We start from the raw sequence: 14,693 nt of genomic DNA on the forward strand, positions 1-14,693 counted from the left end.
TTGTTTCCTCTCTGATACTTGAATCTCCTAAGATTGAAGTTTTTCTGCACAGCTGTGAGGGCTAGAAGTTCTCTCTGTTCTGAGTTCACTTCCTGGCTTTAGTCTCAGGTTGCTGATAATCGAAGCTTTACTCAAAAAATTGTTACTCAGAGGAAAAGGAGTGGCACCACGGCATCTTTGGTGTGGCAGTTCTGTCTGCAAAAATCACAAAGAAGACTACTGTGGTCTAGCACCAGGGCAGGAGCTTAGGAAAGACATAGAAAAGCCTGTACTGTCCTTGAAAACTTCCTCCATCTCCTGACAACTTCTGGTCCTTCCAGAGAAATCAGGCTTTGTTACCGGTTTAAAGAAACTGCACACTCCTCGCAGTTTTTGTTTGGCATCCATCTGCCAGTGGACAATTAATGAAATAATAAGGTTAGACACTACTCTTGTCTTACATTTACTTGGAGCAAAGCATATGCTTTGAAACACCCATCTTTATTCTTTTTCTCTTGAAGTTAATGTCTTATATGAAGCTCTTAGATTTAGCATTATAATAGAAAACAGATGCAGATCTTCTTACATGCAGACCTACTAGTTATTTCTTATTTGTACCAGATTTGTGGTATTTTAGATAGTTCTGCATTTCCAGGTTCATGGAATGAGTTATTACATACTCAGGATCACTTATGTTCTCTTGTGACCTCCAGTTTCCTTATGGGCATTCATGGTTTGTCACATCCAGAGGCAAAAACTGTTCTGCATAGAAAATATGACTAGGGTATGAATGAGCAGTGTTAGGAAACAAAGGCACAGCAGGTGGGAAAATACTGCTCCTCAGAAAGAATGTGTGAAGGGCAGGACAGAATTTGGGCTGAAGCAAAATGCAGCGCCCCGTGCCCACTGTAACAGCACAAATCTCCATGCCCCTCACTGTTCCCAGCACAAGCCCAGCACCTGGCTTAATGTCTTTGCCTCGATGCAGTTACTTTTTTTCCTGACATGAATGTATTTTCCAGAGGGATGATGGTGGTCCCCAACCCTCAGTGTGTGCCCATTGCAGTAACAGAGCTGGTGTGCAGCGCATGGCGCTTGCAGAGCTTCCACAGGAGCTGTGACCAGGCTTAAAATGAAGAAGTGCAAAACTCCGCTTTTGTGACTTGACATCCATCAAGGTGTTATGTCTGTACAAGGGTGCAGGTCCCCCACCCTTACTCACACAGCAAGCCGCCCTATTTATTCCTCTACCTTGTTTTCACACACAAGTCAATTTTACTATTATTGTATTTGAGTCAGCCTGTGGCAATCCACCTGACAAAACCTCGGCAGACAATCTGCTTTAATGTTAACAGGATTGTAGGGGGATGTATCCTGGTAAACCCAGGGCTCACGGAACCTCACCTTTGGGGAACTAATTGAGTTTTGGACCAAAATACGAGCCCTCACTCTGGAAAATAAGCGATTGTAGAACTGCATTTACTCTTTCTGAAAGGCGGGGTGAGCTCTGCGAGGGAGCAAGGTGAATGGTGCATTTTGGGGGATTAGATTCATTTCGCCACCGTGTCACTTGTCACATTTTGGCAACAGAATTGAATTTCCTACTCTGTGAAGGTGAACGCAGATGGTATGGATGCGAGTTACACACTTCACGTTAACAGAGGGGCTCGTGCTCTGAGGCTGCACGTTCAGAGTTTGAGGAGAGGGTGCTCAGGTAAGGCGTATTTATCTTTATTAGCTTTAAACCATCCAGTTTGAAGCACCGAGGCCTCCCCCGGCCGCATCAGCCCCAGCGCCCCCTCAGCACCGCCTCCATCTTGAGGCCGCCCCCACGGCCACGCTCTCGCCCCCCCCCCCCCCACCAGCCCCGTTAGGCGGGGGGTCGGCACTGCGCACGCGCGGCATCCCCCGGCGGGGGCGTGGCCGCGACGCGGCTCTCGCGAGACCTGGCGGGCTATATCTGGGAGGGGGGCGGGCGCGCGGCTTCCTTTAGTGCGCGTCCGCCCGCCGCGCCGCACGTACCGCGCCGCGCTCCGCTCCGCTCCCCCCCCGCCGCCGCCTGCAGGCCCGCAAGATGGAGGACAGCGCCATGGACATGGAGAGCATGGGCCCGCTGCGCCCCCAGACCTTCCTCTTCGGTAACGGCTGCCCGCCGCCATCCGGCCTCCTCCGCGCCGCGCGGGGCCTGGCACAGGCCGCGGCCTGGGGGGCGCCTCAGTGGGTGGGGAGGGGGAGGAGGGAGGGGGGCGGTGAGGGGAGGGAGGGGGCGCGTGGCGCTGTTCCCGCCACTCGCGCGCGCTCTCCGCCGCCGCGCGCGCCCCACGTGGCGGGCACGTGGCGGCTTTGTTCCGCGCCCGGCCCGGCCGCGCGTGGGGAGCACGTGGAGGGAGGGGGGGGGGGGCACGGCTCTGCGCATCTCGGCCCCGGGGGGGGGGCGGTGCTGCTGTGGGGCGCTCCGGGGTCCCGTCGGTGCTCGGCACCAGGCCGCGGCCTGCCCCGCCGCACGTGCTGGGGCTGGGGGGGAGGGTTCGTGGAGATGGGGAGCCTTGGAGCGGTGGGGTTAGGGGTAAAGGGGGGGGGGTGCCTGCCTGTGAGTAGCACACCGTGCTCGTATCGCGCCCTGCTCATCGCTCGGTGGTTTCTTCGCAGGCTGCGAGCTTAAAGCAGATAAGGAGTACAAATTCAAAGTAGATGATGAAGAAAACGAGCATCAGCTGTCTTTGAGAACGGCAAGTACCATGCGTGTTTTAAGCTGAAGTACTGGTGGGTGATCTTGTGAGAAGTGTGTTTAATGTGTAAATTCATTCTCTTCTGTGATAAGTGTAACAAAAACGTCCACTGATATTGTATGCTTTATAAGAAGTGATATAAGGTTGAAAAAGCTTAAAAATTAATTTAGAGTGAATTAGTAAGTGTTTGTTGAAAGGTATTAAAGGCTGGAGTATACACACTAACAAATCAAATGTTAATAGTTCAGATGCTGCAGGAGCACAAGAGGAGAAGAGGTTATTTTAATCATAAATGGACATCCTTCAGAAGACTATGGGAACTTTATTTTGGAAAGCTTTTCTGTACATTTCCCAGATAAAACTCCAGTGCCTTTTTTTTTTCCTTCCCGCAAACAGCGAATAACATGTGTCTTTTATTGCCCCAGTAAGCAAGACACAGCATGTCAAGGCCTTTGCTCAAGGCTGAGCATGTTTTGTTACGGTTAGCATAAGCAGAAGATGCCACAACTTCATAGGCAAGGAGTTTGAGTTGTACTGTTTCTGTGCTTTATCATTTAAGAACAAAGATATATCCTGATGACAGAAGAGCTTTAGAATTGGGAATTGCTTCCTGTGGGAGACTTGGGTGCTAGTCTTGTCCAAGGCACAACTTAAAACAATGGTTACAATGCTTTCATTTACACGTTAGTCTTTTAAATTACATGTCTTCAGTCCTTGCATGTTATGAAAATTGCAGCCTTGACAATGACTAATTTGTACTTAATTGGTAACCTTTTAAAGTTTATTTTGAGGGAAGAATAATTAGTATAGGCAGGGCAAGTTCATCTGGTAATCCTCACACCTAATGCAGATTAAATGTGTCAGTGTGAGTGACAGTTAATTGTATGGCTTTATCCACAGATTCTGATTTGGGAAGTTACTGATGGCATCTCTCGATTGAGTGAGTCCCGATTGAGTACATCCTTCACTGAGGATGAACCAGATTGAATGTTTATCAGTACTTAGTTTTTTAGGGTTGTCTGGAAAGAGGTCTTCTTCAAAAACCTGTCTTTGAAAGAGAAGATTGACCACAGGAGTTATGGGGGTTGAAATAAGAAGGAACAAAATGGAAATATCTTGGAATATAGTTTGGAAGCTTCTAAGAAGCATCTGTCAACAAAAAATACTGTGGCAAGCAGAGAAAGGAGGTACTGGGAGATGAAACTTGAAGCTAGTGAGCTCTGTGCCTGTGATCTGTGCACATGATAACAGACTAGGTGAACAAGGGCTGACACATGTCATGCAGGGCATGTAGGTAAGAGATGCAGAAAAGTGAGGAGAAAAAAGTAAAAGTGAAAGGGGAAGCGGGACTGATGATGCATGTAGAGGCAGAAAGTGGTATGGGGACAGATGTACATGTCTTATTAATGAAAGCTGAGATAAAGCAGGGTGGTCACCACTTTATTGCCTACGTACTGCAGTTGTGCATCTCTCCAGTGCAGAAGGCAAAGCCCAAGAAAAGCTACTTGCCAGCCACTCAGTAAGCAAACAGGAGCCAGAGTATTGCTTGAGCTGTGCAAATGACAATGGTAGCTGGGGGTGGGGGCAAGTTCTGTAATGAAACTTGTCATGGTGGGTAGACCCACCAGCAGAGTGATTCATTGTGGTACTAACCCATTTGAGAGATGACATCAGAGCACCAATTTCCCCTGATCAAATTTACAGTAACAAAACATGTCAGCATTAGTAACTTTTGTATCCTATTTCTCAGTCTTCAGCCTGAAAAGCCTTCCCTGGATCGTGATAACTTGACTAAAACACAGCTCTTAAAGAATGGGAACTTGAGCGTGCCACTGTCAGCCTGAAGAGTTTACACCCACATCTTCCATGGGGGGGTGGGAAACTTTCTTTTCATTCCCATTGGAAAAGAGCACAGAGAGAGCCTTGTTAACTTGTCTCAGGAATAATGGTAATACTTGAGAGCATTATTGGTTTTCAGAGCTCTTAGATGTAATGCTGACTCAGAGGTTAAAACAGGAATTTTAGGCCTGTCCCGTGTCTGTCATTTGTGCCTCCCTTCAGCTATGATTCTGAGTCTTCAGAACATGCCATTGTTGTAGTTGGTGTAAGGAATAGAGGAACTTTAAATGTGCTGGGACAGCAGCTCTGTCCTTGGTGAATGAATACAGAAGGTTCCTGCCTAAAGAATAGCATTGAACTCAGCAGCTATATAAAACTTAACTCCTCCTCAGACTTAGTGCATACTGGAGTTGCATAGAGTAGGTGATGTGGTGAAAGATTTGGCAGATGAAGCATGGTAGGAAAAAGGTAAGGTTTGAGGCTGTGATACTTTGGGAATGAAAGTAGTTGATTCTGTTTCTGTAGTCACGTATTTGTGCTTCTTCTTATGGACCAGCTCCAGTGCTGGTAGGACTTAGCACTGACCCCCCAGAAAGCTTTACTGTGTCTTCATTGAAGCAATTGTCTGCAATCGCACCCTGTAAGCACCAGTGTTACTGGGAAAGAGGTTATTGGCTGGGGGAGGAGTGCAACTCAGTCATTAGCATTCAGAATCACAGACATGAGTCTTGAGTCACAGAACAGTGAATGTACTCTAAAAGTCTTTGAGTATTTGAGGTTCTCAGAATGTGTACTGTTCTTTGCTTCACAGGTTTCTTTAGGGGCTGGAGCCAAAGACGAATTACACGTTGTAGAAGCAGAGGCATTGGACTATGAAGGCAACCCTATTAAAGTAGTACTGGCGTCTCTGAAAATGTCTGTGCAGCCTACAGTAAGTAAATGAGCAAGGAAACCTCTGTTACAAATTGGGTCTCAGGTGAGAAGGACAAGTTAGTAAAGGTCTAGGTTGTCTGGATTGTAATGATCTGCAAGTGATGTAGTGAGGCATAGTGAGTGGGTTCAGAGAAGAGTCACCTTTCGCACATGCCATGAATGCAAGCTAAATGGATATATATCTTTTTGCACCTAGCAGACTTGTTCTAGTCACCTGGAGATGATAGACTTCGGTTCAAATTACGCATTTTTAAAGAAGCTACATTAATTGTGTATGTCATCTCCGTGTATACAAATGTATGTACTTGCAAGTGGGTGCATCTCTAGTCTGTGTTGCTTTCTTGGAGCCTGGGATGAGAAAATCTACTTTTTCCTTCAGATCAGAAATTCTTATAAGATTGTGAAGATGATTGCTACCTTCTGTGGAATTAAAAGCACCTTCCTTTGGTTCTTGCCATCTGGAATGTAATTTGAATCGGGGTTGTTGATGTTGTGCAAGTGGAACTGCACAATGCTGGGGGCAGGTGTGATGGTTGATCTTGAAATTATCATTGCTGCAATGTTGTACAGAAACATGGATTGGTCTGGTTTTGAAAAGCGTGATTTTAATTATGATATGCCATGACTGTTGTAAATCCGACCCTATTGTGGCACTTAGACTGGAATCACTTATGAAATATTCTGCCAGTTTGAAACTTGCAATTGCTGTATTACCATTGGAATCTCCAGATGTTGGTGCTGCTGGTTTTGCTTGAATGGATTGACTGTTACGCACACCTCACCTTCCATAGTTAATGCTTTTTTTTGTTCACCTAGGTTTCACTAGGCGGCTTTGAGATCACGCCACCAGTCACCTTGAGGTTGAAATGTGGTTCCGGGCCTGTTTATGTCAGCGGTCAACATCTTGTAGGTATGTATTCTGGTTGCTAATCTTCAAAACTAATGTTCGTTAATTTGCAAAGCAAAGGCTTCTTACATGTTCTTGAAGTCAACATGCGTGTTACAGCTGATCAGCATGCTATGTTGTAGCAGTGCCATGTGCTTAATTAAGGCATTGCTGTTGGAAAGTTCCCATGCTTGAGCCTGAATTGCATTGGGGCAGAGACCTGAGACCTTACTGACAGCACCACCAGAACTTTAGCGGTGTATCTGGTATCTTGAGCAATGCACTGAATGTCTTCAGAAGCCTGAAGTAACTGAGGGCAAAGGAGTTCAGAGAACTGCTTATATAGACTTTTCATGCCTCATTTTTGTATGGATAAGGGGAGTTTGTCAGCCTCTCAATTTGGGTTCTAATCGCTCCCCTTAAAAATGGACGCTGCTGTTCCCCATATGGGAGCTTTTTCCTTACCTTAGACTCAGAGGAGAGCCTCTGTGAATTATTATTATTTATTTTTTTTTCAGTAAAGGATAAACTTTTTCTTCATAGAACTGTCTTGAAGCTCATCGTTCTAGAAATTCTTAAACGTGTTCTGGATATGAAGAAGTACTTGCTCTTACCTTCTATGGCTTTTTGTGAGATGAGTGTTGTAGCATATGGGTATTTTTTTTTTTTTCCATTCTTCGATTTTGGTGTAGTAGTACCTGCCCCCAGTCAGCTGGAAAAGCTTCTGGACGTAGTGGTTAGTGCTGATAGGATGCTTGCTCAATTGGTTCCAGCATCCCAAGAAGGCCTTACTTAGTTGCGGGTGATAATTTGTTTTACTAGTAATCTTCTTTTTGCTATTGTTAAATGAGGTGGGTATTTTACATGTTGCCATCATTTTATCAGCATTAGAGGAAGAACCAGAATCAGAGGATGAGGAGGAAGATACAAAAATTGTGAATGCCTCAACAAAGAGACCAGCGAGTGGAGGAGGAGCTAAAACACCACAGGTATTCTTCTAATTTGTTGGTCCGCAGAATTTTCTTTTGGTTTGGTATTTATTCTGCCAAGGAGTGGTTAGGTTTTATGCAGTGATTTACTTAATAAATGTTCTGACATTTCGGAGGGGTGGGGGGCGGCAGCGGGCGGTTATTTTGTACTTAGATCTTGAGATGTTTTAAGTTAAAGGATGTGTTAGCTACAGATTGTTTTCAAAGCTTTGCTGGATAGGCTAATATGAAGGCTATTTATGTAGAAACTTTGGACACTGAAGTAACTCAATATGTGCAGATTTTTGAATAAACATTAGTGTGCTGCAAGAGTTTGAGATTCTGTTGAAATACTGTAGTGTAAACCCTTAATTTTATTTATTTATTTATTTATTTATTTATTTATTTTTTAAGAAAAAGGCAAAACTATCAGAAGATGATGAAGATGACGACGATGAAGATGATGATGAGGATGAGTATGTATTTTAGTTTTGATCATATATTTTGAAACACAAGGATAACTTCAAGAATGAGTTGAGTGACATAACTAGATGTTAAGTGAGGAAGCTACTTCTTGGTCTTAGCTACCAAAAATGAGCTCAAATTTATCTCCACAATGTAACCTGAATCAATTACATATTCAAATATGTAATACTGGGTTAGGAAACTCGTTTACCGTAACTCAGTAACTTCGAGTAAATTTAGAATTTCTTTAGTACTACTGCAAAGCCCTAAGATTCACACATTGAGTACTAAAGCAAAGGGAGTGCCTTTAAATACTTGAACAGTGCTAAGACTATTTGGCCTAACACCTTGTCACGTGTTAAAAACAAGTTATGGTGAGTGACCCGTTTCTAATTCTAGTGATGAGGATGACCTGGATGATGATGAGGAAGAGATCAAAACGCCAATGAAAAAAGTAAGTGGCATGTTTGTGTGTATCTATTGAATGTAGACATAGCGACCCCTCTTTATGTGCTACTACCAGATGGACAGTTCATCCGGACAGGAGGGACAAGTACTCACACCTCCTTTTTAATAGGTGTTAATTAACTCTCATGAATTTGACAAATAGGCATCTGATTTCTTACTTTGTTACAGAGGGGTGTCTGGGTACTTCTTAACTGTCCACGTATACCCACATGCAGGAGTCAGGCTATTTTGGTTTTATGTATAAAACGCTGGTGATACATGTGGATTGAGCTTCGCCATTTCAATTAGTCCTGCATGTTGTGAGAAAGGTCTTAGTGACTTTTTTTCAATTAAAAAAAGTTCTGAACTGTGTAAGCCTATAGGAAAAGACTTGCTTTAGGCAGCCAAGTGCTTGAATGTGAAATTACATCAGCCCTTGAGTGCCATCTGGTGGTAAAAACAAAGGAAGACAATTTGACAGTTATAGAGATGAAAGATGGCATATTTTTTTTTTAAAGACTTATATTTGCATATTGACGTTCTTAGAAACAAACGTTTAATGTTTTATTTCACTAAATGCTTCTTTCTCCTGATGAATTTCTTTAGGTAATAGTGCAAGGTAGCTTAATGTTTGGTGAAGACTGTTTGACTGCAAGTTTCTGGCTATATAATCAAGTCCAGTGTGACTGAAGGAAATGGTCCCTTGATTATATAGGAATACAAGAATCCATTCTTAAATCTGTGTATGGCACTGCCTTTGCACATCCTGGACAAGATTTCTGTATAACATACATAGAAGAGCTAATGATTGTGTTACAAATAACAAGTGGTGCTGGTCGGATCTTAGGCTTGCAGTGACATCTAGAATTCATTAAAAAAAAAAAAAAAAAAAAAAAAAGACTTAACCCTTGCACCATCTCTGCCAGAAAAACCCTATGGTGTTACATATACCCTTAGATAATTATATAAATGTATGGAAAATAAAGTCCCACATAGTTGTATGGCATCATAACCAAACTGTCTTGACTATGTTCTGTATTGTGTTGGACCAGCAGTTTGTCACTTGAGTTTCTGTTGCATAAGCTATTTATGCTCAGATAAGAGGCACTGATCATACTGCATGGAAAACGAGAGTGCCTTTTTGCTTGCAGTTAAATAGTATGTATTTGTCATAGTCTCTAGTAGTATGTTAGTGAGCATAACAGCAGTTTTTCATGACAAGCTTAAATGCTTTCTTTTCAGCCTGTCCGTGAGCCTTCAGGAAAAAATATGCAGAAAGCAAAGCAAAATGGAAAAGACTCTAAGCCGTCCACACCAGCATCCAAAACAAAAGTGAGTGAAGGCAAATGAGTCAAATGTTTGTTCTGCTGTGGAAGCTAGTTTCCTTGCCTACCAGAAACAAAATGTACTAATCCTAGGTTTTTGAATGAATAGGAACCATGCTGTTGCTTCGTTGCATTGTGTTGCCTTGTGAAACTCTTCAGTAAAACTGCCTATACAACTACAACAGCTGATACTTGTAATCAGCTCTGCTGTCCCTTGTGAAAGTTAGCAAACCAGTTGTTTAATTGGCTAGTGTATATTTTTTGGGCTACTTGCTTCTACAAGAGTGTTGGTCCAACACTCAGCTGCAGTACAACAGGAGACCCTCCCTATTAGGGAGTCTCACTTTTGGTTCTAGTTTGCTGCCTACCTTGTCCCAGCAGTGTTGCTTTTATGGCTTAATAATATCTTGGGTTCGGAAACTGATCCATGTGAGAGCTGAAAGTTTTCTTCAGTTCTGTAATTCTCAGGCTTCCTTATTCAGCTTTTCCTTCCTGCGTGCACTCAAACAGGGAAGGTCAATACAGAAATTAGTGTGGGATGGACAGCAACATAGCACCTGGAAAGCACTGTGGCTGTGTACCTTTTTTTGAAGTATGAATTGAATCTGGCTGCAGTTGTGGAGCAAACGTGAAATCACTGAATGTTTGGCCTGTTTTCAGTTTCATTTGTGTTGGGAGAAACAGCTGTGTTGACGCGTGCCCAGAAGCATAAGATAACTATAGTTAAATTCCTAACTTAGCATTCTTTACATTTTCTTTGAAGAATGTTTTGGAAACACAACTTTTTCTGTGACTTGTTGAAAATAATCTGAAATGCCTGTGATAGCTAGTTATTCTATTAAATATAAATTACGATTTTTTTCAGAAAAAAATGATTTTGTGTACTGAACAGCTTAATAAGCAATTTTCTAACAATACCTTTCAGACTCCAGATTCCAAGAAGGATAAATCTCTAACTCCAAAAACACCAAAAGTCCCTCTGTCGTTAGAGGAGATTAAAGCAAAAATGCAGGCCTCCATAGACAAGGTGAGTTTTCTAAAACTTCAGGTTTCATCAGCTTTATAATACTTGTGCAGCAGAAGAACGTTGATAAGATATGTTTACATGTCACTGCTTGCAGTCTTGTTAGCAGAGTAAATTGATGTTGAAGCTCAGAAATGAAAACTCACTTAGGACAAAGATGAGCATTGTTACAAGGAAAGGAACAAATAACAAATTCTATTGTTATTCTACCAATATGTGAAGTCAGTGAACTGTCCTAATTTGTGGTGATGGGGGGATGACATGACTAAACTGTGCTGCCTGTAAGGCTTCGTAACTTCCAGAAGGGGGAGGTAGGTGCTTGTGATTAAAAGAACTGCATTTTAGTAGGTGCTCTGTCTGTAGGTTGGCTGGGTAAAAGTGTAGAGGGTAATAGCAATTCTTTCCTTGTTAGCCAAATTTGGATGTGTGCTGTCTAGGTGTGCAGTACAGTACAAACAAAGCTTTACTGCAGCATAGGGGGTAGTGGGGATCTGACATGTACACTATGCTACTGTTGTGTTTTTTCTTCATTGACTCAGAATTGCAGAAAGCATGTAACTGATCCAAAGTCTTGGTTGGAAATTTATTTTTGGACAAAGCTAAAGCCTCTGCTGATGTCAGTGCTACAAAGAGTTCTGGTTTTAGTTTGGTCTGAGAACTGTTTTTTCCTTATGCAGGCATTCAAGTCATCTAAAGAATTAGAATCCCAGAATGGTTTTGGTTGTAAGGTACCCTAAAGATCAGCCAGTTCCAACCTCCCTGCCATGGGCAGGGACATCTTCATCCAACCTGGCCTGGGGCATCCACAGCTTTTCTGGGCAACCTTGTGCCTCATCATGCTCTGAGTGTAAAGAGTTTATTCCTAATAGCTCATCTAAATCTACGCTCCTGGTTAAAGCCATTACATCTTGTCCTGTCACTACACTCCTTGACAAAGAGTTGCTCCCCAGCTTTCCTGTAGCCCCCTTTAGGCACTGAAAGGCTGCTGTAAGGTCTCCTTGGAGCCTTCTCTTCTCCTGGCCAAACAGATCTCAGCCCGTCTTTAGAGGGAGAGGTGCTTCAGCCCTCTGATGATTGCGGAAGCATTAGGTTTATCTTGGGTTTAGATTCTTAAAGCTTTAAGGCGGTTTGGTCCCACAAACTCCTGAAATAGAGCAAAAAAGGTTTAGGTGTATATAGTAGGTGCAGAGCGATTTATGATGACACTGATGTATGACACTTAAGCAAGGAGTGATATATGACACTTAATTGGGATAGAAATGCCTATCTCTAAATTGTGAGCCTGATGGTGATGGATGGTATCATTCTGCTAGGTCAAGCTAACCTCTTGGATCAGATGGGCGTTAGGGTGGTTTCCATGCATGACTCACGGAGGAGCAATGATCAGTGTTTCTGCAGTGTAGGCAGAAGGGGCTTAGCTATTCATAGTAGGCAGAGATGTCCCTTTGGAAGGAAGGATGCACACCAGTTAGCTGGCAGGGAGCTGTAGGTTACACTTCTCATTGCTGAAAAGTTTTTACTGGGAAGTGCTGCGTAGGCAGAAATACTGTAGAAGCAATAGCAGGCAGCTTTAAGGCTTTCTAAGATGCTGTTAGTTTGCCTTAGTAAGTCAAACGGTTTGTGTGGCTTTTTGCCGTAACAGCCAGCAAGTTAACAGCTTCAGAAACAGCTTTTATTATTTTAATTCAGGGGGTCTGCTCCAGTAAGTAGATGTCAGCAAGCTAATAGGAAAGTGTCAGTACTTGGTAGGTAAGGCTTAGTCGAAATACAAGCTTTTTGGTTGTAGTATCTTTCACATAATCTCAGTGTAGCATTGTATCCCTTGAACATAAAATTGCCAACCTGGTAGGTGTACTGTCATAGTTAGCTAGATACTTGAACTGATGTACCTGAAGAATTGCTCATGGGGCATATGAGAGGATAATTATACTGTGCTGTATCTTCCCTGGAGATGGGAGGTGTGAGGATGAACCTAGATCGTGAGTTACTCAGTCTGTTTTGTATGTTTGAGTACATACAAACAGTTTCAGAGGTGAAAAGAAAATGTCTCAAACAGTTCATTAAGTTCTTAGAACTGCTGTATCAGAATGAGATGTAAGGGGTTTGGTAGAGGGAATGTAGGTGGGAGATGACTTAAATTTTTGCTTGGGAGAAGAGCTAAAGCAGATACGTGTCACAAGTTGCACCCTGCAGTAGGAATCTTTAAATGTAGAATTAGTTGATCTGAAAAGCACAGGAATGTTGCCTACAGACTGCTTGCTGTTGTGTTTCGGAGCAACGATGCTTGTATGGGCATTTCAGTGTGTAGGCATGCTGCTGTCAGAAATAACTGGGTGCTGTAGAAAAGCAAACTTTTAAAAAATGGTTTGGTGGGTTTTGGATGTTGCAAGTTGAGTTTGGTAAAATTCCACTTGTATTGCAAGGGATTTAAGCTTTGTTGGAGTTGTTTGTTGGAATGATGAAACGGCCTGCATACGCTAAAGTTTATTTTTTTCAAAATAGGGTTCTTCCCTTCCTAAGCTGGAACCCAAATTCGCCAACTATGTTAAGAATTGTTTCAGGACGGAGGACCAGAAGGTAACTAAATTTATTGAAACTTGATAAAATCCAAAAACTTTTATAACCTGACTTAGGGATTCTTTTCCACTTCTTAATCTTTACAAGCTTTGGACTGTTTCAAAGGGTTACAAACCACGAACAATACTTCAAATTAAATAAATGGGAACGGTTTTAAGGGTTTAGTTGGCTAGGATGAGAAAGCTAATATTTTATTACATTTTTCCAGCTTTTATATGGTTGGTAAATTATCTCTTGCTTACTAAACCCACAGAATTTTCCTTTTGGCACCATATTGGCTAAGGAAATGAGCTGTGGTTTTCCTTGCTGCTGAAGTTGGCCACCTAGGCCAGTCTGCTGTTCAGCCTTTTGTTGGGGAGGGTGTCTGGGAGGGGGAACTGTTTTGCAATTGATATTATGGCTTTCTTGCTGCGTTTTCTCCCAAAGTCAACTGAACTCTTGTAAGAGGGCAAGCCAAAAGGTGGTATCAGGAAGCAAGTTTCTGAATTAGTTATTACTCAACATGTACTAGGTTAAAATGTGTCTTAGATTTCCCTATCAAAATTCCTGTAAGTTAAGACTTTCTTCCAGTGACAGAATTCCTTATGCTTTCCTGCTTCCTTCAGTGGTTCAGAGTAAACTTGTCTGATAGACAAATTGATAGGTTCTTGAAAGAATGTTTAAAAGCAGTTAGCCTCAGCTACTGGAGTTGGTCTGACATTAGCCAGGGTAGGCAGAGTTCAGCCAATATTTGCCTAGCTGGTCCACACCCATCCTCTTACCTTCACTGAATTCTTACTATTGCAACTGAGTGAATAACAGCCTTTTAGCAGAAGGAGCTAGTGTGTTGTTTTCAACTTAATTTTCTCTGAAAGAAGTACAGTTTTGTTGTAATTTAATGTTAATATTTTATAGAGAGTAAGTGGAGATAGTAAACTGAAAATAATAAAAATAGATTTCAATTACTAACTTTTTTGTGTACACTTCCAGGTCATTCAAGCTCTCTGGCAGTGGAGACAGACTCTGTAAGAAAAGAAAACAGTTTAAACAGTTCATTAAAATCTGCAGTCTTACTTCTGTAACCATTATTTGGCTGTCCTTTTTACAAATGCTGAAAGAGCTTTCCCTACAGTGTCTGATAAATGTCATCCAGATTACCTTGCCAAGAATGTGTTGTCCAAAATGCCTGTTTAGTTTTTAAAGATGGGACTCCACCCTCAGCTTCATTTTAAGTATGTATGGAATGTTTTGATAAGGCATGGTGGTGGTGGTGGTCAGACAAATGGAAATGGTGGGAAGACTAAATGTACGTGGAAAAAAAATAAAATTTAGTATTTTAATAAAGTACTATCATTTCTTTTTTATGGGTTGGGGTAGTCTGCATATTCACTGCAGAAGATAACAGGGCTTTAAAGTTCTTGTAGGAACTACAGAATAAAATTCTAAAGTGTTTTAGCTGCTTCTCTTTAGCAAGTACTCATCAGTCAACTTTGTCATCAGTGTTGTCAGCTTCAAAAACAACTATCCCAATTTGTATGAGTT

The 14,693-nt window shown here is 42.4% G+C and overlaps 1 protein-coding gene across 1 annotated transcript; it reads left to right on the top strand.

Moving 5' to 3' along the window:
- Window positions 1–1,958: 1,958 nt before the first annotated feature.
- On the top strand, window positions 1,959–14,498 carry NPM1 (nucleophosmin 1). The gene is made up of 11 exons (XM_084295383.1): window positions 1,959–2,117; window positions 2,629–2,708; window positions 5,359–5,478; window positions 6,297–6,390; window positions 7,252–7,355; window positions 7,749–7,810; window positions 8,199–8,253; window positions 9,489–9,578; window positions 10,497–10,598; window positions 13,098–13,172; window positions 14,142–14,498. Exons 1-11 carry the CDS (start codon window positions 2,054–2,056, stop codon window positions 14,178–14,180), a joined length of 885 nt encoding a protein of 294 aa, XP_084151509.1. The 5' UTR covers window positions 1,959–2,053; the 3' UTR covers window positions 14,181–14,498.
- Window positions 14,499–14,693: the final 195 nt, after the last annotated feature.

The sequence above is a fragment of the Netta rufina genome, assembly GCF_964035555.1.
Source record: "Netta rufina genome assembly, chromosome: 14".
In the NCBI taxonomy this organism is placed as follows: Eukaryota; Metazoa; Chordata; class Aves; order Anseriformes; family Anatidae; genus Netta; species Netta rufina.

What these genes read in the sequence shown, in the direction of transcription:
- NPM1 (XM_084295383.1), top strand. Translation starts at nt 2,054, where the DNA reads ATGGAGGACAGCGCCATGGACATGGAGAGCATGGGCCCGCTGCGCCCC. An exon ending in CCCCCAGACCTTCCTCTTCG is followed by an intron (nt 2,118 to 2,628) that starts GTAACGGCTGCC and finishes GTTTCTTCGCAG; the next exon opens with GCTGCGAGCTTAAAGCAGAT. An exon ending in AAATGTCTGTGCAGCCTACA is followed by an intron (nt 5,479 to 6,296) that starts GTAAGTAAATGA and finishes TTGTTCACCTAG; the next exon opens with GTTTCACTAGGCGGCTTTGA.